This window comes from Budorcas taxicolor, chromosome Y (assembly GCF_023091745.1).
Source record: "Budorcas taxicolor isolate Tak-1 chromosome Y, Takin1.1, whole genome shotgun sequence".
NCBI lineage: Eukaryota > Metazoa > Chordata > Mammalia > Artiodactyla > Bovidae > Budorcas > Budorcas taxicolor.
Window position 1 is genome coordinate 227733 of NC_068936.1, and position 26415 is coordinate 254147.

Sequence of the window (26415 nt, forward strand, 5' to 3'; positions counted from 1 at the left end):
ACTGGAGAAGGAAATGGCAACCCACTCCAGTGTTCTTGCCCGGAGAATCCCAGGGCCAGGGGAGCCTGGTGGGCTGCCGTCTATGGGGTCGCACCGAGTCGGACACGACTGAGGCGACTTAGCAGCCGCCGCAGCAGCAGAAGCCTCTTCAGTAGTATGAGTTAGCTCGAGCGGTTTCTAACTGGGGAAGTGCACGCGGTCTCCACTATATTGACACATCTCGTTCCAAGCTCAGCGCGGTGTTCTCCAAAAATCGATCACTCTTTACTGGAATCCGACACAGCGTCACTCACACTGCTGAGCACCGGGAGTCAGTTGGTTTGGCCTACACGTGCTCGCTAGGGCGGAAGAGACTGTGCGTGGCGGATAGGCCGGTAGCGTCATGCGCGAGGAAAGTGACGTTAACCCCGTGACACCAGCCGGGTCGCCATTTTGCTGCTGCTAAGCGAGGCCGCGTGCCTTTGTCTCCTGAGTTCTCAGTTCGGAGAGTGTAACTTAGTTCCTCGGAAGCCTCAGAGGATTACCTGGCAGCGGCAGCGGCAGCCGCACGGGAAGCTGCGTGGAAACAGTGAGCCTGCGGCTACGGCTATGCCCAAGAATAAAGGTAATGACTGGGTTTCGGGGAACCACCGATTGCTCAGCCGCCCTCACTGGTAGTTCCTGCTTCTTGTGGTTGGCTGATGTCTTTGAGCCGGACTGCACAGTCCACATAGGAGCGAGAAGCCGCTCCTGCCTCCTCCCGCTCGGTTCACATAGCGGTATAATTTCCTCTCCCTTTTTGTCAATTTCACAGGGAGGGTAAACCTCGATTAGTTTCGGATTCATGCCAGTTTAACTGCAGGCGCGTTAGTAAACTGGAAGAAGCCTACTTTCGGGCAGCCCAGGCTTCGCCCCTCCGGCCTTCATCCCTTCCCAGGACTCTCCTTTAGCGGTTGTTTACGAGACACTGATTCTTTCTTTTGGGTCCGTTAACTATTTGTCAGCAGTTTACTTTGCGGACAGTTGACTACTGGTGAAAATACTGCTTCTTTGCAAACACGAAGCTAAAACATTGTCGCACGTCTAGGTTCATGACTGCCGGTTTACTTTCTTCTACCTCTCACTTTCACCGTGGCAAACCTTAAAACCTTCTTTAGAAGGCAGGCAATATCCCAGCGTGTTCAGCCTTCTTTTCTCATAAAATAGATGCTGGCACTATGTATTTCTGCTTATCCTTATTCTGAGGCAGACAGGTCACAAATAATCAGATTTGACAATAACTTTACTTGTAACTTCCAAAACGGCACTGGCTCAAACGGTGAATCGTCTGTCTGTGATGCGGGAGACCAGGGTTCGATCCCTGAGTCAGGAAGATCCCCTGGAGAAGGAAATGGCAATCCCCTCCAGTACTGTTGCCCGGAAAATCCCATGGACAGAGGAGGCTGGTAGGCTACAGTCCATGGGGTCGCAAAGCGTGGGAGACGGACACGGCTGAGCAACTTCACTTTCACTTTCTTTCAAGCTAACTGAAGCAGGGCACTGGGACGGTCATTCATTGAATTCTCCTTTTTACAGCCCTGAGTTCTGCTTGTGTCATGTTAATGTCCTTGTAATGCCTCCTGGAAAACTGTTAAGTGCAAGGAATGAGAATACTGCCTTCAGAATAGCACCACATTTCACACTCTACAACAAACCTCTCTTCCTTATTCATTCCTGGCACTTCCTTTTAGCTCTCAAGGCTTCCTTAACCTTTGCCATATTCCGGGCACACTTCTTTGCCTTTCAGCTCAGTGCTCTCTAGAGTCCCCAGACCGACTGGCACAGCCTTTCTGCTGATTTTTTTTCTAATCTATATAATTCACTTTTAGCTTACAAATGAGTGTACATTTGCATACGTTCCTTGTTTCCTCCTCTGCTTCTAAGAATGAAGTTTCAGATGCCCACGTTAGACTGTGCATTCTAAAGAGAACAGGACTGACCTTATGAATGTTCACCTACTACAGCTTGGTGCTTAATAGATGTTCAGTACACTTTTGTTAATGTTATCTTCCTAGGCTTCCCTCCAGCCTTGGGTATCTCCCATCTTCCTTCTGCGGGACTTTTAAAGCAGCGGCTAACTCTCATGCCAAACTGAAGACAGTCCTACGTATGATTTTTCGGTTTTCATTCCTTTACAAATACATGGACTAGTCTTGGATTTTTTATTTGAAAATAAATAGTGGAAGAGAAGGTATAGAATCCAGGTTTAACTGGAAAGCATGGATAATAAAAATGCTAATGGTGATCTCTGGTCATGGGTTATGTGGTTGATAATATTATTATCTGGTAAGGCATTTAGAAGACAGCCATTGGCAATTTGTAAGGGGCTAACCAGAAAGCAAATTAGGTTAAATTGTAAATCTCTTTTGAGGTCTGTTGATATTTTACTGCTATTTAAATGATAACCTGTTTGTTTCCCTGTGTTTTCATAAAGTGTAAAAGCTTATGTGAGCTTGTTTCATAGTTGAGTTTGTAAACTGTTATACAGATAATTAGATTTCAATTTTTATTCACTTTTCAATCACTTAGGGAAAGGAGGCAGAAATAGACGCAAGGGTAAGAAGAAGAACGAATATGAAAAAGGAGACCTGGTCTTTAAAGAAGATGGGCAAGGTAAGAATAATTTGGTTATTTATACCTTTTCTAGTAATGTGAATTTCAGAGTTTAATCTGTAACATACGTTAGTCATAGTCCTGAGGAGTTGTCTCATAACTCCTTTTTTTTTTTTTTTAATTTGAATGATTTTATTTGTTTATGTGGGTTTTCTTTGGTGGGGGTGGGGGGATGGCGCTATGCTGGGCCTTCCTTACTGTGCACGGGATTTCTTTAGTTGTGGGGAGGGGGGCTACTCTGTAGTTGCAATGCACAGGTTTCTCAACCGGGTGTTCTCTCGACTTGCGGAACAGAGGCTCTGGGGAGACCGGGCTTTAGTAGTTGCAGCATGTGGGCACAGCAGTTGCGGCTTCTAGGCTGTAGAGCACAGGCTCGGTAGCTGTGGCACAAGGGCTCAGTCTTTTTGGAGGCATGTGGGTTCATCCTGGACCAGGGATCAAACCGGGATCTGCTGTATTGGCGGGTGGATTCCCTACCACTGAGCCACACAGAAGCCCCTCGTATCTCCAGCTTTTCCCCAATTCCAGTGCCCTACGTTTTCCAGAATTTCTGTATTAAATAATTCACTTTACACTATTTTTCCTGCAGGCTTAATGTGGCATGTGTAAACAAGGTGTCCTGTTTCGATTCTGAGGAGAAACGTGGTATAAATGACGGTGAATCGTAGTGTTGAGAGCGGGGCAAGCCTGGCTGCCAACATTGAAAATCCCCTACTCTTGTAATATTTTTCAGTAGGCTATGAGAAATCTATGCCAAGACCTCAGCCCCTCAGTACTCCAGTGTCACTAGCGCATGAGTGTGTTTAATAAAGTCACTGAGTAATTGACTATCTCTTATTTGAGTAAGTGCAGACTAAAATAAGAGTAAAATAATTGACTGAAACACTTCCTTTTTTCCCTTTAATGGATAGCTAAGCCCCACAGAGGAGCTGAAATATGAGTACAACTCCCGTATGTTTTTACTCACTCCCTAATCTTTAATGTTTTTTTCCCTGTGCTTTCTTTCGGAACACGCACAGTTTCCTCCTACCGTTTTACACTTTCCTGTAGGCAGGTCTAGTTACATACAGTTACGGTTTTTCGCCCTAATTATATCATCCTCTAAGAGCGAAGCCTTTCTCGTATGTAACTCCATTAGCACGGTTTCAAGATATTTAAGCTTACCGAAGAAGTACTTTTTTCTAGCCCTGTTGCTTGGCGCTTAGGCACGTCTCACTCTTTAGCGATCTCGTGGACTGTAGCCCACCTGGCTGCTGTGTCCATGGGATTCTCCAGGGAAGAGTACTGGAGTGTGTTGCCATTTGCTTCTCCACGGGATCATCCTGGCCCGGAAGTCTAGTGTGTGTCCCCTTTGTCTCTTGCGTCTGCAGGTGGATTCTTCATGGCTGAGCCACCGGGCAGACCTGTGATTTGGAATAGCCAGTAGCCCTATGTGGATGCTGAGATGAGTTGAGGTTAACGTATTGCTCAGTTCAAATGTATACTTTTCTCTGAATTGACAGTTCTGTTCTCTGTTATTGAGCTGGCCATTTGTTTCAGTAATTTCCAGCACTTCATAACAGAGCCATGTAGTTATTCCTGCACAGTGCAAGTCACTACACACACACACACACACACACACACACACACACACGCTCAGGGAGACACCCAAAGATTTTTATTAATTATTTGAAACATGATGTGTGGCTAAAGATAAGCTGGTCGTTGGCCTTCATATTTTTTCCTTACATTAGCAGTCTGTTTTCAGGGCCAGGTTTTAAATGATCGTTTTCTTTTTCTTTGTTCTTTTCTCCTGTGTAGCAGTCCGGAGTACCAAGCTGGACTGATGGCCTGTGATCCAAGGGACTCTCCATAGTTTGAATCCCGTTTACCTTTCAGGATAACGACAGATTAGCCTAGGATCTCTTTGGAGGAGTTGTTGTTTTTCAGCCACTAAGCCATGTCTGTGACCCTGCAGGACCCCATGAACGACACAGTACACCAGGGTTCCCTGTCCTTACGGTAGCCTTGCGTTTGCTCAGACTCGTGTCCCTTGAATCCTGTGATACCGCCCAACCGTCTCATCTTCTGTTGTCCTCTTCTCTTGCCCTCCTGCTTTCCCTGCCTGAGGGTCTCCTTGCAGCTGACCCTTTGCATCAGGTGGCCAAAGTACTGGAGCTTCGGCAGCAGTCCTCGCACTGAATATTCAGGGTAGATCTCCTTTAGGATTGACTGGTTTGATCTCCTTGCTGTCCAGGGGCCTCTCAAGAGTCTTGTCCAGCGCTACAGTTGAAAAACTCCAGCTCTTCAACAGTTCAGCCTTCTTTATGGTCCCGACTTTCGCATCCATATGTAACTACGGGAAGAACCAGAGCTTTGATTATACTGACCTTTGTCGTCATAGCTTTTCTTCCAAGGAGCGGTTCAGTTCAGTTCAGTCGCTCAGTCGAGTCCGACTCTTTGCGACCCCGTGGACTGCAGCACCCCAGGCCTCCCTGTCCATCACCAACTCCGGAGTGTACGCGAACTCCCGTCCGTTAGAGTCGGTGATGCCATCCAACCATCTCATCCTCTGTCGTTCCCTTCTCCTCCTGCCCTCAGTCTTCCCCAGCATCAGGGTCTTTGCAAATGAGTCAGCTCGGCCCATCAGGTGGCCAAAATGTTGGGAGTTTCAGCTTCAACATCAGTCTTTCCAGTGCACACCCAGGACTGATCTGTCTCCTTCAGGATGGACTGCTTGGATCTCCTTGCAGTGCGAGGGACTCTCACAACTCTTCTCCAACACCACAGTGCAAAAGCATCAGTCCTTCAGCACCCAGCTTTCTTTACCGCCCTCTCTCTCACATCCGTACATGACTCCTGGAAAAGCCACAGCCTTGCCTAGACGGACCTTTGTCGGCAAAGTAGTGCCTCTGCTTTTTAATACGCTGTCTAGGTTGGTTGTAACTTTCCATCCAAGGAGCAAGTGTCTTTTTATTTCATGGTTGCAGTCGCCATGTGCAGTGATTTTTGAGCCCCCCGCAATAAAGTCAGCCACTGTTTCCACTGTTCCCCGTGTATTTGCCATGAAGTGATGGGACGGGATGCCGTGATCTTGGTTTTCTGAATGTTTAGCTTGAAGCCAACCTTTTCACTCTCTCCTTTCACTTTCTTAGAGAGGATCTTTCGTCAGTGGTGGTGTCATGAGCATATCTGAGTTTATAGAATTTTCTCCCGGCAGTCTTGATTCCAGCCTGTGCTTCATCCAGCCCAGTGTTTCTCATGATGTGATCTGCACGTAAGTTCAATAAGCAGGGTGACAATGTGCAGCCTAGATGTGCTCCCTTTCCTACTTGGAAGCAGTCTGTTGTTCCGTATCCAGCTCTAACTGTTGCTTCCTGACCTGCATACAGCTTTCTCAAGAGGCAGGTCAGGTGGTCTGGTATTCCCATCTCCTTCAGAATTGTCCACAGTTCAGTGGGATCCCCGCAGTCAAAGGCTCTGGCACAGTCAGCAAAGCAGAAATAGATGTTTTTCTGGAACTCTCTTGCTTTTTGCATGATTCAGCGGATGTTGGCAACTTGATTCGGGTTCCTCTGCCGTTTGTAAAACCTGCTTGAACATCTGGAATTTCACGGTTCATGCATTGCTGAAGCCTGGCTTGGAGAATTTTGAGCATTGCTTTGCTAGCGTGTGAGACGAGTACAATAGTGCGGTCGTTTGAGCGTTGTTTGGCATTGCCTTCCTTTGGAACTGGAGTGAAAACTGACTTTTCCAGGCCCGTGGCCACTGCTGTGTTTTCCAAAGTTGCTGGTATATTGAGGGCAGCACTTTCACAGCATCATCTTTGAGGATTTGAAGTAGCCCAGCTGGAATTCCATCACCTCCGCCAGCTTTGTTCCTAGTGATGCTCCCTAAGGGCCCACTTGACTTCACATTCCAGGATGTCTGGCTCCAGGTGAGTGGTCACTCCATGGTGATTATCTGGGTCGGGCAGATCTTGTTTTGTACAGTTCTTCTGTGTATTTTTGCCACCTCTCCTTACTGTCTTCTGCTTCTGTTAGGTCCATACAGTTTCTGCCTTTTCTGGAGCCCATCTTCGCATGCAGTGTTCCCTTGATATCTTTCCCATTCTATTGTTTTCCTCTCTTTCACGGCACTGATCACCAAGGAAGGCTTTCTTATCTCTCCTTGCTATTCTTTGGAACTCTGCATACAAATGGGTGTATCTTTCCTTCACTCCTTTGCTTTTCACGTCTCTTCTTTTCACAGCTATCCTGCGAGGCCTCCATGGGACAGCCATTTTGCTTTTTTGCAGTCCTTTTTCTTGGGGGATGGCCTTGCTCCCGTCTCCTGCGCAGTGTCCCTTGCTCCCGTCTCCTGTATAGTTCATCAGGCACTCTGTCTGTCAGATCTAGTCCCTTAAATCTATTTCTCACTTCCACTGTATAATCATCAGGGATTGGATGTGAGTTATGTCATACCTGAAAGTTCAAGGAGCAGGTGCCTTTTAATTTCGTGGCTGCGGTGGATGTCACTTTGATGTTAGTCCTCGGTTAAAAACAACAACAACAACAAATGTAGTACTGTACCGGCTTTATACTAACTACCTGTTTCTTTCTCTTTATTCTGATGCCCGCTTTTGTCATTTCAGTCCAGAAGACATGGTCCCGTACTGGCTAATGCGTACGTCAGTGTTTTCAAGTGACAGTAGAATCAGGTGGCCTCTTGACTATGCTTAGATATAATTGTCTTTAAACATTTGACGCTTTACCTTGAAATACCATTTTAAGAACTTTAGAAAAAGCATCAACGTGTTCCCAAGCAAAAGTTTGTTAATGATCAGCCGACTGATCAGTTGATTATCAGTAGAGTTAATGAGGGAAAGGAGAGCCGAGATTTTGCGAATACTCAGCGTGAGAGGTTGCTAAGTCAGCGTTTAGGGTGCAGTCTGAAGTGAGCCGCTTTGATGTCCAAAGGTAGAGCATGCAGTCATGAAGACCAAGACTGAACTGATTTTCTCAAATCAGTAGATAAACATTCCCAGCAGCAGGTATCTTCTCGTGGAAATAACATTTGTGATTTTGGAGTAACTGCTTCACTTCTGTCAACTTTTCCTTGCTCTAAAAACAAGAGGCTAAATGCAAAGGTGTAGCTGGAAGAGACTATAGCCATTGTTTGAGAGATTAAGAGTTTTCTCCTTTTTGCGGATAAAATTAATACACGTCACCTTGAGACAGCTCTCACTTGTTCTACTACTTGAACATTTTGTTCTTTTTTAAATCTTGGTTTGGTCTAAAGTTAGCACTAAAAGTGACCTTACCAACCTAAGAACAAGTGTTGGCGTTTTAAGAAAAATTGAACAGTAGTTTACGGTTTTGTTTTGCTTTCTTCTTTTTTTGCCCCTTCCTAAGAATATGCTCAGGTAACCAAGATGTTGGGAAATGCACGATTGGAAGCAATGTGTTTTGATGGAGTGACACGGATATGTCGTATCCGAGGAAGCTTGAGGAAACAGGTCAGTGTTGGAGATCTGTTTTCCTTTAGTACAGAAGTTACCTTTAAGACATTTATCTGTGCTTCCAAGTGAGTGAACTTGGTGAATTCTTGCAGACTTCAAAAACGGTGATTGATAAGGCAGTATAAATGCATAAAACTAGAAAATCCTCGATAACTTTCGTGATTGGACTTAGATTTAGAAAGAATGATTTGTGACGCCTAGGCTGGACGTATGCCAGAGATGTTTGCTCTTGGGGAAACAGACAGATTCCGTGTATGAAACACATGGCCTAGACTCTTAACAAAAATGTTAAGCCGTGAAAGAAAGAAAGAAAAATGAAACAGCTGAAAATTATTTTTAAGACAAAAGGAGTCTCGTTGCTAATTAAATCCAGTGTATGGTCCTGGGTAAGACTTTGCTTTGTGGGAACAGCTAAATGTGGTGTTCGGAACGTAATAAAGCACCTTATTTAGTAGTTTTGGCACATTGATTGATCATATTGTTTAAAAGTTCCTTCAACCGTAATTTTTTGGATTGAAAAGCAGTTTTGTTCTGTTGAGTCATTCTTTTCCAGTTAGTGATTTAGGGGCCTGAATCGATGTCGATTGGTTACTAGATGGCTATATGTGTGTATATGACTTATTTTCATTTGTTTGAAAGAATGAAAAATGTCCAGAGCGATCTGTGAATTAAAGTGATTCATGTGACAAAGAACTACGCTTTTGTAAAGTTAAAGACTTTAATTGAAGTGAAATTGTTATATATTGTAATATCCTAAATTAGAAAATTGGACCCAAACTGAACTGCCTAGCTTTAGTTTTCGATTACTATACGGTAAGCATCTATAACTAAACTGTGCCTCATAGGCATGAGCACTCACACAGATAATACACAGATACATCCACATGCACACATGACACACACACGCATCTGTAGTTTCGCCGTAATTATTACTAGATACTTTTCATGTACCGAAGGAATTGTATCTTCTGTATTACGTATGGCTTTACGTCAAACACTGTTGTTTGCGTTTTACACGTAACAGACCGTGAGTTGTTGTTGTTGTTTTTTTCAATAGGTTTGGATAAATACCTCAGATATTATACTGATTGGTCTCCGAGACTACCAGGTAACAATTACAGCTGAATTTATAATGTTCTTGAATATAGGAATCATCGATATCAGTATTCAGATGATGCAGTAAAATGCATCTTCTCGCCAGTTCTAGCCAGTTATGGTTGTCATCCTCCTGGCATCAAAATTTGTCATGATCCACGATGTTTAAGATGATAGGATTCTGGCTGACTGATGGTGCATGTGATTTTTGGGAAGACTGGTTGTTTCTTTCTTTATTTTAAATACAGTAAGTAATAAATATTCTCTTATAATTTCGGATAGATGCTACAGCTCATCCTTCTGTCCTCCTTTATTATTTTTTTTCATAGTTTACTTATTTATTTACTTTAATTAAGTTTTTAAAAACTTTTTACTTTACAATACTGTATTGGTTTTGCCGTACATTGACATGAATCCGCCACGGATATACATGAGTTCCCAATCTTGGACCCCCCTCCCCCCCCCCCCCCCCCCCGCCCCCACCTCACTCCCCATAACATCTCTCTGGGTCATCCCAGTGCACCAGCCGCAAGCATCCAGTATCATGCATCGAACCTGGACTGGCGATTCGTTTCTTACATGATAGTATACATGTTTCAATGCCATTCTCCCAAATCATCCCACCCTCTCCCTCTCCCACAGAGTCCAAAAGTCCGCTCCACACATCTGTGTCTCCTTTGCTGTCTCACGTACAGGGTCATCATTACCATCTTTGTAAATTCCATATATGTGTGTTAGAATACCGTATTGGTGTTTTTCTTTCTGGCTTACTTCACTCTGTATAATCGGCTCCAGTTTCATCCACCTCATTAGAATGGATTCAAATGTATTCTTTTTAATGGCTGAGTAATACTCCATTGTGGATATGTACCACAGCGTTCTTATCCATTCGCCTGCTGATGGACATCTAGGTTGCTTCCATGTCCTGGCTATTATAAACAGTGCTGCGGTGAACATTGGGGTACACATGTGTCTTTCAGTTCTGGTTTCCTCGGTGTGTATGCCCGGCGGTGGGATTGCTGGGTCACAGGGCAGTTCAATTTCCAGTTTTTTAAGGACTCTCCACACTGTTCTCCATAGTGGCTGTCCTAGTTTGCATTCCCACCAACAGTGTAAGAGGGTTCCCGTTTCTGCACACCCTCTCCAGCATTTATTGCTTGCAGACTTTTGGATCAAGGCCATTCTGACTGGTGTGAAATGGTACCCCATTGTGGTCTTGATTTACATTTCTCTGGTAATGAGTGGTGTTGAGCATCTTTTCATGTGTTTGTTAGCCGTCCGTATGTCTTCTTTGGAGAAATGTCTATTTAGATCTTAGGCCCATGTTTTGATTGGGTCGTTTGTTTTTCTGGAATTGAGCTGCATAAGTTGCTCGTGTATTTTTGAGATTAGTTGTTTGTCAGTTGCTTCAGTTGCTATTGTTTTCTCCCATTCAGAAGGCGGTGTTTTCACCTTACTTACAGTTTCCTTTGTTGTGCAGAAGCTTTTAATTTTAACTAGATCCCATTTGTTTATTTTTGCTTTTATTTCCAGAATTCTGGGAGGTGGATCACAGAGGATCCTGCTGTGGTTTATGTCGGAGAGTGTTTTTCCTATGTTCTCCTCGCGGGGTTTTACAGTTTCTGGTCTTAGGTTTAGATCTTTAATCCATTTTGAGTATATTTTTGTGTGTGGTGTTAGAAAGTGATCTGGTTTCATTCTTTTACACGTGGTTGACCAGTTTTCCCAGCACCGCTTGTTAAAGAGATTGTCTTTTCTCCATTGTATACTCTTGCCTCCTTTGTCAAAGATAAGGTGTCCATCGGTGCATGGATTTATCTCTGGGCTTTCTATTTTGTTCCACGGATCCACATTTCTGTCTTTGTGCCAGTACCATACTGTCTTGATGACTGTGGCTTTGTAGTAGAGCATGAAGTCAGGCAGGCTGATTCCTCCAGTTCCATTCTTCTTTCTCAAGATTGCTTTGGCTATTCGAGGTTTTTTGTATTTCCATACAAATTGTGAAATTATTTGTTCTAGCTCTGTGAAAAATACCGCTGGTAGCTTGATAGGGATTGCATTGAATCGGTCGATTGCTTTGAGTAGTATACTCATTTTCACTCCATTGAGTCTTCCGATCCATGAACATGGCATATTTCTCCATCTATTAGTGTCCTCTTTGATTTCTTTCACCAGTGTTTTATAGTTTTCTATATATAGGTCTTTAGTTTCTTTAGGTAGGTATATTCCTAAGTATTTTATTCTTTTCGTTGCAATGGTGAACGGAATTGTTTCCTTTTCTACTTTCTCATTATTAGTGTCCAGGAATGCCAGCGATTTCTGTGTGTTGATTTTGTATCCTGCAACTTTGCTATATTCACTGCTTAGCTCTAGTAATTTTCTGGTGGAGTCTTTAGGGTTTTCTGTGTAGAGGAGCATGTCATCTGCAAACAGTGAGAGTTTTACTTCTTCTTTTCCAATCTGGACTCCTTCTATTTCTTTTTCTGCTCTGATTGCTGTGGCCAGAACTTCCAGAACTGTGTTGAATAGTAGCGGTGAAAGTGGGCACCCTTGTCTTGTTCCTGACTTTAGGGGAAATGCTTTCAATTTTTCACCATTGAGGATAATGTTTGCTGTGGGTTTGTCGTATATAGCTTTTATTATGTTGAGGTATGTTCCTTCTATTCCTGCTTTCTGGAGAGCTTTTATCATAAATGGATGTTGAATTTTGTCAAAGGCCTTCTCTGCATCTATTGAGATAATCATATGGCTTTTATTTTTCAATTTGTTAATGCGGTGAATTACACTGATTGATTTGCGGATATGGAAGAATCCTTGCGTCGCTGGGATAAAGGCCACTTGGTCATGGTGTGTGATCTTTTTAATGTGTTGTTGGATTCTGATTGCTAGAATTTTGTTAAGGCTTTTTGCATCTATGTTCATCAGTGATATGGGCCTGTAGTTTTCTGTTTTTATGGCATCTTTGTCAGGTTTTGGTACTAGGGTGACGGTGGCCTCATAGGATGAGTTTGGAAGTTTGCCTTCCTCCGCAATTTTCTGGAAGAGTGTGAGTAGGATAGGTGTTAGCTCTTGTGTAAATTTTTAAGCCCAGGTGTATCCAAGGCTCTGTGCTAGGTTTTCAGGGATTATGCTGCAGGCTGACGTTTTCAGTGTTCTGTGGTAAAATGAGAAGTTATCTTCGTATCTTATGATATATATTTCACAGGGCTAGATTATTCATTTTCCTTTCATTTTTTTTCTCTAATATTTGATGGCACTGCGGCTTGTGGGATCCTAGATCCTCAGTCAGGGGTTCAACCCAGCATACTGCCGAGGAAAGCCCTGGAGTCCTTATCGTTGGACCACCAGAGGACTCTGCCCATTTTGCTTGTTAAATATTTTGTAAAATGACCTTTGCTGAAATAAGAACAGTAGCGTAATAACAGTGATTTTCATTAGTATTCTCCCTCATTAAAAGAAAAAATAAGTAATTTTACATTGGGTTCTCAGTTACGAGTTTTAAATTTAAAGGTCTCAAATCCAGGTTTGAGAAGTCCCTGCTGTAGACGATGCAATTAAGTCAGGCAAAACCTCTGTCTCCAAAAAAGGGGTTCTTTTTGGCTTGTACGAGAAAGGCAAGGCAGAGACTAGGTCTCCTAATGTGTAAGTTATAAATCTGAGATGACTACTTAGAGAACTACTCGGTAGTTGCCCACTATGATCTCAGTGTTTGGAGTACGTACGACTTGTGAGACAGAAATCCTTTTGATTTCTGCGTCAAACCCGTCGCTTGTGCGTCACTAAATTTTGAGTGAAATAATTGCTGTCTCTCTCTAGTCTGTTATCAGGTCATGTTTCCTGTAAATACCTGAGACTTCCTGATTTGTCAAGTTTCACTGTTCTGTTTCCTTGTTGGTCTTCTGGTGTGATTGTTCTCCCAGTGATTAAAGAGACAGTTTGAAGTCAGCTACTCCGCTTTTTATCTCCACTAGTTTTCTCTTAAAGAATATGTTTGTCTTGATTCTCTAGTGAAATATTGTTCACAACCAAAAGAACATTATGCACACTGTTTCTTGCCTTCTTTTTATGAATGCGACCTGAGGTACTATCTCTGTGAAGTCCAGCTTCTAGGCTTTCTCAGCCATGCTCTGTATTGACTACTTATTTTCTGGCATGTGACCAAACACCTTCTCGTTTTTCTCTGTGTGCCTCGTGTTTCTTGTTGTTTTTGTTGCTGAAAACTAGAAAATGCACATATAAGGTGGTGAGACGGGAGACCAGATCTCTTCTCCCGTTCTCTCTCTCTCCTTGCCGTTGTTTGCTGAGTGATTGCGGAAACAGATTGGGTATGGCATGTATCTTTTCCTTGCATGTGGCCACTGAATGCTTGTTTATACGGTCACAGACAGCCCGTGTTTGAAGTTTCATTAAAAACCAGCAGGCCTCTCAGCCTCTCCTTGTAGGCTCTGAGCTTGCTGGGGCACACCTTTGACACTCAGCCAGGCGACTGATAGTTCTTCTCTTCATTTCAGGCTTGTGCAGAAAATCCAGGTCACTCAAAGCTGAGCGATTAGGAGCGTCCCTGAACTTTGATGAGTTTGTGTTCAGTCCTGATTCCACATATAAATGAGGTCCTGCAGTGTTCGCTTTCTCTGGGTGGCTGGTTTCTCTTAGCACACTGCTCTCCAGGTTCATCCGTGTTGTTGCCAATGGCAGGGTTTATCTGCGTTGGATGTTAGTCCCTTTAGTGGTCAAATATCTTTCCCGATCTAGTACACTGTCTTGGTTAGTTGTTGTTGACAATTTCCTCTTCTGTGCAAAAGCGATTTAGTGTGAAGTGTTTACACTTACTAGGTTTTGCTGGTGTTGCTTATGGGTTTGGTGTCCTGTCCCAAAAGCAGAGAGCAAGAGCAGCATTTGGTGGTTTTACACTGTGTTCTCTTGCAGTAGTTTTATGGTTTCCGGTCTGTGTTTAACTCTCTGATCTCTTTCAGGGTAATTTTAGGTAGTTTCTGGTGTAAGATACGGGTCCGCTTTTATGTTAAGTATTGTTTCCCCAGTCCCGTTTATTGGGAAGGACGTCTTTTCTACACAGTGATCTCGCTTCCGTTCATAAGTATTCGTTGACTGTCTTTGAAACATTTTATTTCTGAGGGCTCAGCTTTGTTCCAGGATCTGCATTACTGGTGGAGTGCCAGTGCCATATTGTTTGGACAGTTGTGCTTGAAAAGCAGGAAGTGTGTGTCCTCCAGCTTTATTCTTCCTCAAGATGGCTTTGGCGGTTAGGATTGTGTGTATATATGGTTCCATATAACTTTGTCTCTGAAAATAACTGCTACTTGAATTTTATAGGAATTACCCGGAACCCGTACATTACTTTGGGTACTATGGACACATTACCACTACAACTGATGTTTGTATGTTGATTTTATATCCTGGGACTTCACTGAATCTTTTCCCTTGGTATGTTTTTGTGATCTCGATCATCCATGTATAACCTTTCCATTTTTTCTATGTGATGACCAGAAACATAGACGCTGTCTGTAAACGTGTATCCATTTATTTCAGTTTAACTACATATAACCCCGGAAATGGATCGAAGAATCGTTCGTTCCCAGTTTAATTCTTTGTTTTATGGGCAGTGCAACCAGAGTTATATTAATCCATTAAGGGATTAAAACACTAACTTTAAAGTGAGAGCCACAAACAGCTCTTCTGGTTTTTAATCTGCTGTGGATAATTACAAACCCTTGTTACTCAAATCATACTGTAAAGATAATAGCAGCATCCCCACTCTGTGGAGGTGTCCGGTTCAGTTCAGTTCAGTTCAGTCGCTCAGTCGTGTCCGGCTCGTTGCGAGCCCATGAATCGCAGCACGCCAGGCCTCCCTGTCCATCACCATCTCCCGGAGTTCACTCAAACTCGACGTCCATGGAGTCGGTGATGCCGTCCAGCCGCCTCATCCTCTGTCGTCCCCTTTTCCTCCTGCCCCCAATCCCTCCCAGCATCAGGGTCTTTTCCAGTGAGTCAACTCTTCGCATGAGGTGGCCAGAGTCCTGGAGTTTCAGCTTTAGCATCATTCCTTCCAAAGAACACCCAGGGCTGAGATCCTTTAGAATGGACTGGTTGTATCTCCGTGCAGTCCAAGGGACTCTCAAGAGTCTTCTCCGACACCACAGTTCAAAAGCATCGATTCTTCGGCGCTCAGCTGTCTTCACAGTCCAACTCTCGCATCCACACGTGACCACTGGAAAAACCATAGCCGTGACTAAACGGACCTTTGTTGGCAAAGTAATGTCTCTGCTTTTGAATATGCTATCTAGGTAGGTCATAACTTTCCTTCCAAGGAGTAAGCGTCTTTTAATTTCGTGGCTGCAATCACCATATTAGCACGTTATTAGCTACTGAGTTGCACTCAGAGTTTTAACACAATAGCTACGTGTTTTCTGTGCACGTTATAGTTTGAGAAGGGTTGGTTTGTATTACACTGCAGTTTTATGACTGTGATAGTTTCAGTTGCCTTTCTTTAGGGCTTTTCTAGGTTAATTGTCCACATTCAGAATTGTTTCCTCTGTCAGTGGCTCAGCTTCTTTAAAATGGAGATAAGGGAACAGTTTTAGGGCAGTACTTCTCAGGCATATTTGCATCAGAAACACCCAGAAGAGCTTTATGAACACTCGAGGACTTCACTTCAAGCCCGTCAGGTTTTAGGAAGGCATAGGTGTCTTTCTAAAGGACCACAGACAGTTCGGATCAGTAAGATCCTGTAAGAACTGTGGGTTACAGAAAGGTTTCTCTTGGGTAAAACTACCACTTTCACTTTGAACTACAGCGTTCGAGTGTGGACAAGGACAACGTTACAAAACCACCACCACCTGTATTTCCTTTTCTTACTCTGATTCAGTGCATTGTATACATCATTTTTCTAGTCTATACTTTATTTGGTCACGCATGCAAACTTTGTCATGAGGATGTGTGTGTGTGTGTGTGTGTGTGTGTGTGTGTGTGTGTGTGTGTGTGAGAAGGAAGGTGAGAGAATAGTGAGGTTTTACTTAAGTGTGTTTGATTTGAAAGTATATTCCAAGACAACTGATGATTCTTTGCATAACCAGTTTTGATCTTTCCTTGTTTTTCTCCAAGGATAACAAAGCAGATGTCATTTTAAAGTACAGTGCAGATGAAGCCAGAAGTCTGAAGGATTATGGAGAGCTTCCAGAATACGGTAGTTAATATCAAAGTTTTTACATCTCCCTGTCTTCTCATAGCGTTGGCTAGTTAGTGTTTAGGTGAAGCAGATGTTTCAGAATTCTCTCTCTCTAATGTATTTTTACATATATGCTCCACTTCACTTTAAGTATGTATTAAATACTTCAGTATATTAACAACTTAGTAATGGATTCTCTTCCTACAATATGTTCTTTTGGTGGGGAATGAAAAAGTTTACAGACTCTAGACTTATACGTAAGAATTGTTAAAGGGATGCCTCTTCTAAGCAACTCTTAAGAGAGTATATCGGGTTGCAGCTACTCGATGACAACAGTTATGGTACTGGTATTGATTTTTATGGAGGCGCATTCAGTTTTTCTTAGTAAATAGAGTACCGTTGTGGTGTTGTGTGGAGAGTGTTTTACTTTTATTTCTTAAGGACAGAAGTATTCTATTCTTCCTCTAGGAAGCTTGGAGAGATTAAAATATGTTTCTAGTAGCAAAAAAGAGGAAGTATACTAAACTCACATTTTGAACATGATAGCAATTTTAGTTATTCTGTTACAGTGCATTTTATTATAAAGTTAGGTGTTTTTTAGTCAGAGCGAAGATTCTGATGACCATTAGGCCGTGTAAGAAATACTAAGATAAATGGGAATCAGGTCAATACTTTCTTGTCAGCGAACTTCTTCTAGTGGTTTCATTGTGAGTTTGTTCTCTGTGATACGTTTGCAGTTAGGAAGATTTTTTTCTTGGAATGAAACTGTTGAATCGAAGATTGATTACAAGCGGTTTCTTGTACAGTTCAGTGTTTTAGTCTTAATCCAGTATTATTTCTTTAAGTCAGCAATTTCTCTAGTAACATCTTGATTTTGTGTTTTTAAGAGGATGCTCTTACTGTGTTTTTAGTCGAACTTAGTGAAACAGACGGCTTTGATCCTGAAGATGATGATGAAATCCAGTTTAAGGATCGTGCAGATGAGGATGAAGACACTGAGGTGTAAGTCCAGGCTGAACGGTGTGTGTGTGCGCTTCTTATTGTTCTGTACATGAAAGTAGTCCGATCTTTCACCGTCTTAGGTCTCAGGAGGTTGAACACTTGAACTGAATACATATTGAGGCGTATGTATCCATGAATTTGAATATTCATTAGTATTCAGAAGCCACCGTGGCAAACTTTTTAAACGTTCAAAGACTTTATAATTCTGGGGGTGCTTGTTTGTTTGTTTGTTTTTTAAATCAATTAGGTCTGACAGTGGGCACTCCATAATGATACTTTATTAGGCAAGGGGTGGGGGGGCGGTCTATAGTGATAGCACTAAGACGTTTTGCAGACAGGTTTAAAATGTACCATCGCACAAGGCTGGTACGTTAATAGAAGTAAAGCATGTTGAAGCCACTTTGCTGAAGCCGTGGAATTTGAGTGTACTCCAAAGCATTCTTAAAATGAAGGCCTGCTTTCTTGCCCATGTATTTAGAGGTTACATTAATTGTCCTGTACCACTCTAGGACAGACTTTCGGTTTGGCGTTTGTGGGAAATGGTTGGTAAGGAAATAGTGATGATAAGACTATTAAATGCCTCACTGTTCGGCTGTGAATGTGTTTCAGTAAAAATTTTATTGATCTGTATCTAATCTTGACTTTTTAGACAGGCATATGAAGTAACTGGAATGACAGTATGGCTTACACTCCTGTAAGGCCTGTTAGAGTTCTTCTTCTTGTTTTGGCACCTCTGTAGTAAAAATGTACTGTAGAAACCAAAAGTGCAAAAACATCAATGAGTGTTTGACTGAACACTGAGGGGGAAGTTTAGAATTCCAGGAGCAGATCTTAGGAAGTCTAAATTGGATCACTGCCCTAGGACACAGACTTCAATATCTTTCAGTCACCAACATTTTTATTAAGAGCATTTTCAGACACTCAGAGAAACTGAATTTTAAGTGGAAGTGAGCAATCACATATTCACCAAGATTATACAGTTTGTAATTTTCTACACAGTCTGTTGCATCTGTCCTGTTCATACCAGTCCATTTATACTCTGATGGATTTCCAAATCACTGAGGGAATGAAACCAAGGTACTACCCTGGTGGTCTAGTATTTTAAGATTCTCAGCGTCCAGTGTAGGGGTCACAAGGTCAAGTCCTGGTCAGAAAAGAATGATCAGCGGCCTGCGTGGCATGGCCACGAATAACCATGAAAACTCAGGCTCTTTACGATTACTCACCCCGTGAATTAGAACAGCTGGATATGTGCCTTGAAGGGGGAAATTTTTGCCAGATTTGTTTTTTTTTTAGCCAGATTGTGACAGATTTTTAAACACACGATAATACCCTCCTGAGGTGAAAGTGAAGTCGCTAAGTCGTGCCCGACTCTTTGCGACCTCCTGGACTGTAGCCTGCCAGGCTTCTCCGTCCATGTCAGTGGGGTTCTCCAGGCAGGAATACTGGAGTGGGTTGCCATTTCCTTCTCCAGGGGAATCTTCCCGACCCAGGTACAGAAACAGGGTCTCCAGCATTGCTGGCAGACGTTTTACCCTCTGAGCCACCGGGGAAGCCCAATGATCTACTGATGTTGTATGCATTTGAAAGCACGCTAGAAATAGGAAATGAAAAGGGATTAGGAAAGTATTGTTGCAGTGTCATTAACTGTTTTGTTTTCTTTTTCTTTCTTTTTTTCATTTTTTCTCTTCCAGTTTTGCTATCATTTATCAGAGGCTCTAAAAGTTTCACATCAGCTTTAATTTTATATATTTATGATGCTTCCATCATCATCTTTTATGTATTTGGAGTTATGGATTATGTAAACGTTAAAATGAACATCTTAAAGATGTCAGTTCAGTCGTGGCTCAAGAAAAAAAAGTCAGTTTCATTTTAAAAAGTGGACCCCGGGTTTTACGAATCAGGTGTAAATCAGAAAGTATAAAATGATTATGTACAAAGAAGGATTCCAGTGATGAAATGTCTTTTAATTAGATGTCTATTGAGTGATATCTTTGTAGTATCAAAGATACTTGGGCGTCTGTAATGCTGACAACAGGTTTCACAGAATTGCTGTTCTCTCTCTCTCTAACATCTGCCAGAGATTCCTTGTGGCTAAGTTAATACCGTGGAGGTACAACTGACAGTTATTTTCTGTGGTAAGAATGTAAAAGGCACCAGTTGCTTAGCACGTTATTTGAGACCTGAAGGTTGTCCCGACTGAGCTGGGGTTGAAGGCAGGGAATCTAACGAAAGGGAACACTTGAATGCCAAGCCCCACAGAGTTAAGCCTTTCCTTAGAAGGAAAAGAGAACAGCTTTCTGGAGCTGTGACTAAGCAGCTCAGTTGGGGAAAAGACAAAAGACAAGGGCAATTAAAAGAGTTTGTGTTATTTGGGGAATTTTGTTTCGGTTTATGTGTTTAATGTCAGAATCGCAGTTCCTGCCAGAGTCAGTTATCCTGGCAGTTAACTAGAGTGTCACTCCTGTGATCAGACTGAGTCAGAAGAATTTGATTTAGTACCGCCCTTCCCTCTTGAGGAGAAGAAAAAAATGCTAAGCTCCAGTTAAGATGAATAAGTTAATTTAAAACATTGAGAAAAGAATGGCTTGCATAACATGTGACGTTCTCGTGGAGAGCGTAGAGATTCAGTGAAAACGCACAGGAACTGAGAAAACAATCTGGTTGGTGTCCTTAAGTTTAGTTCAAAAGGATTATCTAAGTACTGGAAGACGATCCCTTATGCATTATTAGAAGAATTCGTTTTCCTGTAGGTCTGACGTTCTTTTCACTTACAGATCTGAACGGAACTCAGAGGTCTGAGGATCGTGCTGCAGTTTGAATTTTGGTCATCACCTGCTAAGAAGAATAAGACTTCAGTGTGAATGTAGTTTTGTGCCTTAAATAAACAATGATTAATTGTCATCGTTTCAAAGTATCATATTTCTTTTATGAGGAAGCTGAAGTATTTTGAGTAAAATGTTAACACTTGCTTCTTTCAGTGTAATGGAACTTAGGGGTAAAGACCGCAAATTCTGCTGCAAAACACTGGAAAGGAAGAAGAAGAGAGAAGATTCCTCTCCTGTTTTACCTCCAGTTAACGGATGTTTTGAATAAATTGCCTCATCATCATAAGCCCTCGTATGAACGCGTCTGTTTGCAGAGTCTTTCTGTGTATCCCAATTATCTTGCCTGGAAAATCCCATGGACGGGGGAGCCTGGTAGGCTGCAGTCCGTGGGGTCGCTAAGAGTCGGACACGACTGAGCGGACTTCACTTTCGCTTTTCACTTTCATGCACTGGAGAAGGAAATGGCAGCCCACTCCAGTGCTCTTGCCTGGAGACTCCCAGGGGCCGGGGAGCCTGGCGGGCTGCCGTCTGTGGGGTCGCACAGAGTCGGACACGACTGACGCGACTTAGCAGCAGCAGCAGCAGCAGCAGCAGCAGCAGCAGCAGCAGCAGAGGTGTCTTGAGGTTTTTGATACAATATAAAGAAAGCAGAAACACGCATTTGAAGTTAGTGGAAAGGGCTATTTTCCTTACACACGTTGCCCAAGTGTAATTTTATTCTGTGTGGTAATAACGTATATTCTCTTCCAAACTTGGGGTTGGCCCCGTCATAAGAAGGGCATTTCCAAAGCGAAGCTTTCAGAAGACGGGTTGGAGTCGTAATGTTCAAGTCACGTGATTAGAAATTGCAGAAATTCGACACTAAGTAATAGTCAGTTTTCTTAACACCGAAAGTCTTGATCTGTTTGTTGAGAGCGTTTTTACTTAGCATTTTAGATATATCTCAAGTACGACAACCATGAGGGATAAAGTAACTAGATGAGCCTTTACAGATCAGATAGGTTGTATGTCATTTCGTTCTCAAAAGTCATATGCATTGTAACCAAATAGTGCTGAATTTGATGAGTAATGGAATCACATTGCAGGTGTGGAAATCCAGTTTCCTAAGTACATTCTATAAAGTAAGACTTTGATAAATTTTTCCCTTTAGCTGAGATAAGGGAAAGGAAGGGACAGCCGCTGAAAAATACAGGAAAGTGTTGCACTCAATATATTTTGGCCTAGCTTTGTTTCACTGGCGTGTGTGACTGCAAATTTAGATACTAACCTAGCTTTTTAACAGTGTGATTTGAAAGTATCCTCCGTAGTAGGATGAAATGGCATTCAGGGCTAGTTCAACGGCCTCAATAAAATTCTACTCGTGTGTAGCCAGAGACCATTCATCAGGTAATTTCTGAAACATATTTCTTCTGAGAATTTATAGGGAATACACATTTAGCTGGTTTCTGTAGTATAAAAAACGAGAGGAAACCCTCGGATGGTTTCGCCTCTCTTTGCTAGAGTTTTCTTTCCCAAGATTGTCAGCTGAGTGTGTACATAGTTAAATCCAAGAAAAAAGTTCACCGGTGTGTTTTTTGGTGCTTAATCTGTGGACGTCCTGAACACTCCTGTGCTGAATGTATTTGAGATGGAGGACTAGTTTTAACACTCTGAAGAAACAAACTTGAGAGGCTGACGTCATGAATAATCAAAACTTCCGGGCAATTTAGTCTGTTTACATATCTTTCTTCAGCCCTTCGCCAAAAATATCAGGATCTGCACACATGACATAGGGAAAAACGTCTCTGTAGACTTTCTCAAACAAAAAACGGGCTTGTTCAAAGATTTAATCTACACTTACACTGTGTTTGCTAGTTGTCATGGTCTGATTGTTTTACGCTTGCTTTGGGGTTTTGTTTTTATTTTCCTAAAATTGTGTACCGATGCCCTAACCCCAGAAGATGGTAATATTGTGAAGCAGGCCCTCTGGGATGTCATTATGCCACCACTGAGGAACTCAAAGGCAATGAATCCCTACTCTTACGAAGCTGACCTCAGAGGGTTCGCCATGAGCAGCGGCAGCAAGAACTCAGCAGCTTGCAAATCAGAGGAGCGTCTTCACCAGAACCCTAACCCTACCAGCACACCGATCCAAGACTTCCCATGACTGGAAGTGAAACTTTCTGTTGTTGAGAAGCCAGCTTGTAGTATTTTGACGTAAGGACTCGAATGAAGTGAAACACTGGTGACCACACATTTCTTTTCCTCGCCGTTTAGTAACTGTGAGGCATAGTGTTTCACCTTGAGTTGCTCATGTGCAATTTTCCATGGAAGAATTACCTTGACAACATGTCATGTGGAAATTGTATAGGTAAATTTTTATCGGGCCTAGGAACTTTATTCAGAATTGAATGTCTCACATGAATTGCTGCTTAAAGGCGAGTGATCTCTTCTGTCTCCTCTCCAGTCACTTGAAACATTCTGTAAGATGCCCTGGAGTTGAAAACAAAGTAATATTTTAATGGAACGTTGACAGTTCCCTTTTGTTGGATTTTAGAGCAATGGCATCCCGCTCCAGTGCTCTTGCCTGGAAAGTCCCATGGATGGGGGAGCCTGGTGAGCTGCGGTCCATGGGGTCGCTGAGAGTCAGACACGACTGAGCGACTTCACTTTCACTTTTCACTTTCGTGCATTGGAGAAGGAAATGGCAACCCACTCCGGTGTTCGTGCCTGGAGAATCCCAGGGACGGGGGAGCCTGGTGGGCTGCCGTCTGTGGGGTTGCACAGAGTTGGACACGACTGAAGTGACTTACCAGAGTGTGGGAACATAGTGCTTCGCATCATAACTTGACACTGCTGCTGCTGCTGCTGCTGCTGCTGCTGCTGCTGCTGCGTCGCTTCAGTGGTGTCCGACTCTGTGCGATCCCATAGATGGCAGCCCACCAGGCTCCCCCGTCCCTGGGATTCTCCAGGCACGAACACCGGAGTGGGTTGCCATTTCCTTCTCCAATGGCGGAAGGCGAAAAGTGAAAGTGAAGTCCGCTCAGTCGTGTCCGACTCTTAGCGACCCCACGGACGGCAGCCTACCAGGCTCCCCCGCCCATGGGACTTTCCAGGCAAGAGTACTGGGGTTGGGGTGCCATTACCCTCCTTCAAATCAGACATAGTCACACAGGTTCAGAAGATATGCCGGACCGTGAACTCCAACACTGCAATTTCAGAAAGCAACGTTTTCAGTTTTAAAAATTCTTTTGATGGGAGGATGTTAAATTTACAGTATTGGGGTGGTTTTAGCCTTCCATCATCAAGAGTCAGTCACCAGTACACACGTGTTCCCACGTCCAGAACCTTCCTCCCACCTCACTCCCCAGCCTATCGTTCTTTGTTGTCCCAGAGCACTGGCTTTGGGTGCCCTGCATCGTGCACTGAACTTGCACCGGTCATCTGTTTACCTATGGTAATGTACATGTTTCAATGCCATCCTCTCAAATCATCCCACCATTGCCCTCTCCGCAGAGTCCAAAAAGTCTGTTTTTTCCATCTCTGTCTCTTTTCGCTGCCCTGCGTGTAGGGTCACTGTGACCATCTCTCCAAACCGCATACATATGCATTACTATACAGTATCTGTATTTCTCTTTCTGACCTTCCTTGACTCTGTGCAACAGGCTCCTGTTTCACCCACCTCTCTAGAACTGACTCAAATGCATTCCTTTTCACAGCTGCGTAATAGTCCATTGTGTATATATACCGTGACTTATCCATTCATCTGCAGTGCATACCTAGGTTGCTTCCATGTCCTAGCTATTGCAGACAGTCCTGGGATGCATACTGGGGTGCACGTGTCTCTTTCAGTTCTGCTTTCCTTGGGGTGTATGCAAGCAGTGGCACTGCTGGGTCATACGGCAGTTCTGTTTCCAGGGTTTTAAGAGCTCATACGGTTTATTGTGCCTCTACCAGTTTGCATTCCTGCTAAAAGTGTGAGACGGTTACCTTTTCACTTCTCCAGCATTTCTTGTTTGAGACATTGAGGTGATGGTCCTGTGACCAGCGTGAGGTGACACCTCACTGTGGCTTCGACTTGAAGGAAATGGCAACCCACTCCAGTATTCTTGCCTGGAGAATCCCACAGACAGAGGAGCCTGAGCAGGCTGCAGTCCACGGGGTGGCAAAGAGTCGGACATGACTGAGTGACTTCACTTCACTTCTCTGATAATGAGTGATATTGGGCATCTTTTGTGTGTTCTCTATATCTTCTCTGGAGAAGCGTCTGTTCTTTTGCCCACTTTTTGATCGGGTTGTTTGTTTTTCTGGTATTGAGTTGCGTGAGCTGCTTGTATACGTGGGAGATTAACTCTTGGGCAGTTGTTTGATTTGCTGCAACGTGCTCCAGTTCTGAAGGCTGTCTTTTCACCTCGGTTTTAGTTTCCTTGCTGTGCAGAAGATGAGAAGTTTAAGTAGGTCCCTTTGGTTTCTTTTTGTACCTTTTCCCCCTACTCTGGGAGGTGAGTCATAGAGGATCTCGCTGTGATTTCTGGCAGAGGGTGTTCTGCCTGTGTTCTCCTCTAAGAGGTTTATAGTTTCTGGTCTTCTGCTTAGGTCTTTAATTCATCTTGTATTTATTTTGGTGTGTGGGGTGAGGACAGAATAAACGTTCCATTCTTTGAATGTGACTGACCTGTTTTCTCAGCACCACTTGCCCAAGAGGCTGTCTTTCCTCCCTTGTGTATATTTGCCTCCTCTGTCAAAGATAAGGTGCACGCGGGTGCGTGGCTTCATCTCTGGACTTCCAGCTTTGTTCCACTGATCTGTATTTCTGTCTTTGGGCCAGTACCTTACTATCTTGATGACTATATCTTTATAGTATAACCTGAAGTCAGGAAGGCTGATTCCTCCATTTCCATTGTTTCTCAAGAGTGCTTTGCTCCTTGGAGGTCTTTTGTATTTCCACACAAATTGTGAAATTATTTGTTCTAGTTCAGTGAAAAACACCGTTGGTGGTTGGATAGGGATGCCACAGTGGAATCTAAGAGTGTCAGTGGTGAATAAAAATACCAACAGATCGCCTTGGGTTGTATACTCATTGTCAGTATATTGACGTTTCTGATCCAAGAACGTAGTATATTTCTTCATCTATTTGTGCCACTTCTCATTTCTTTCAACACGGTTTTTCCTTTTCTCTACCAGGTCTTTGGTTTCCTTAGGAAAATATATTCCTAAATATTTTAGTCTCTTCATTGGAGAGTGTATGAGATACTACCCTTAAGCTCTCTTTCTCGTTTTTCATGGTTAGTGTACAGGAATGCAAGGGATTCCTGAGTATCAGTTTTGTATCCTGCAACTGTATTCTATTCATTGATTAGCTGAAGTAATTTTCTGCAGGCATCCTTCATGTTCTCTGTGGAGGGTCATGACATCTGCTAACAGTAAGAGTTGTTTTTTTTCCTTTGTTTCCCCCCAATCGGTACTCCTTTTTTCTCTGATTGCTGTGGCTAGGAATAACTTAAAAACTAATTCTAGTGTGTTTTCATCACAGAAAAGCTTGCTGATAAAATTACGTAGCACTGAGAAATGTCAGTTCTACCAGATTCCCACAATAAAATCATGGAGAACGTCAGGAGTCAGTGGTAAGGTTTTTCTTTTTCTTTTCTCTCTCTTTCTTTTTTTTTTTTTTTTTGGGGGGGCGGGGTGGGGGGTGGGTGGGTGGGGGGAGTGGAGTGCAAAATCTGTTTGATTCTTTAGATAAGTGTATCATAGTCAAAGTCGTCTAGAATACTTGCAGTCTCTCCTTCAGTTTCAGAAGATTCTACAGCCCTAAGAGTAATGCAGGGCTTTCCAACTGAAACCCCGAGACTCACCAAGAGCTCAGCAAACTCTTAGCGCACATTGGCATAGAGGTGTTGACGTGCTGCTAAACTTTGTGACCTTTCTAGCCAAATTAAAGAACCGGCAAACACAGCTTCAAGATGATTGTGCTAAAGAGCCTGCTAAAACAAATGCAGTACACATGGAATGGGATGCATGGCTAGGCGCAGAGGAAGCATGAACTCTATTAATGGAAAATATGTTAAAATTTTCTTAGTGCCTGTGTAGAATGAGAAGTCTCCTCAGAAATTAAAACAAACAGAGCAAACATATACCTTCTTTTAGAAAGTCCAAGTGGCTTCAAAGGAAATATAAAGAAGATGTGCTCGTAGCTGCAGAACAGATAGCTTAGCGGC

At 43.0% G+C, this 26415-nt stretch overlaps 1 protein-coding gene across 1 annotated transcript; it reads left to right on the top strand.

The window, feature by feature from the left end:
• Window positions 1–588: 588 nt before the first annotated feature.
• Window positions 589–17394, top strand: LOC128071037 (eukaryotic translation initiation factor 1A-like). The gene is made up of 6 exons (XM_052664029.1): window positions 589–604; window positions 2548–2631; window positions 8004–8107; window positions 9168–9218; window positions 16325–16406; window positions 17300–17394. The coding sequence occupies exons 1-6, from the start codon at window positions 589–591 to the stop codon at window positions 17392–17394; spliced, it is 432 nt and encodes a 143-aa protein (XP_052519989.1).
• The last annotated feature ends 9021 nt before the right edge of the window (window positions 17395–26415 follow it).

Coding starts and splice junctions, on each gene's coding strand:
- LOC128071037 (XM_052664029.1), top strand. Junction 8,108..9,167: donor GAGGAAGCTTGAGGAAACAG/GTCAGTGTTGGA, acceptor TTTTTTCAATAG/GTTTGGATAAATACCTCAGA. Junction 9,219..16,324: donor TTGGTCTCCGAGACTACCAG/GTAACAATTACA, acceptor TTTTTCTCCAAG/GATAACAAAGCAGATGTCAT.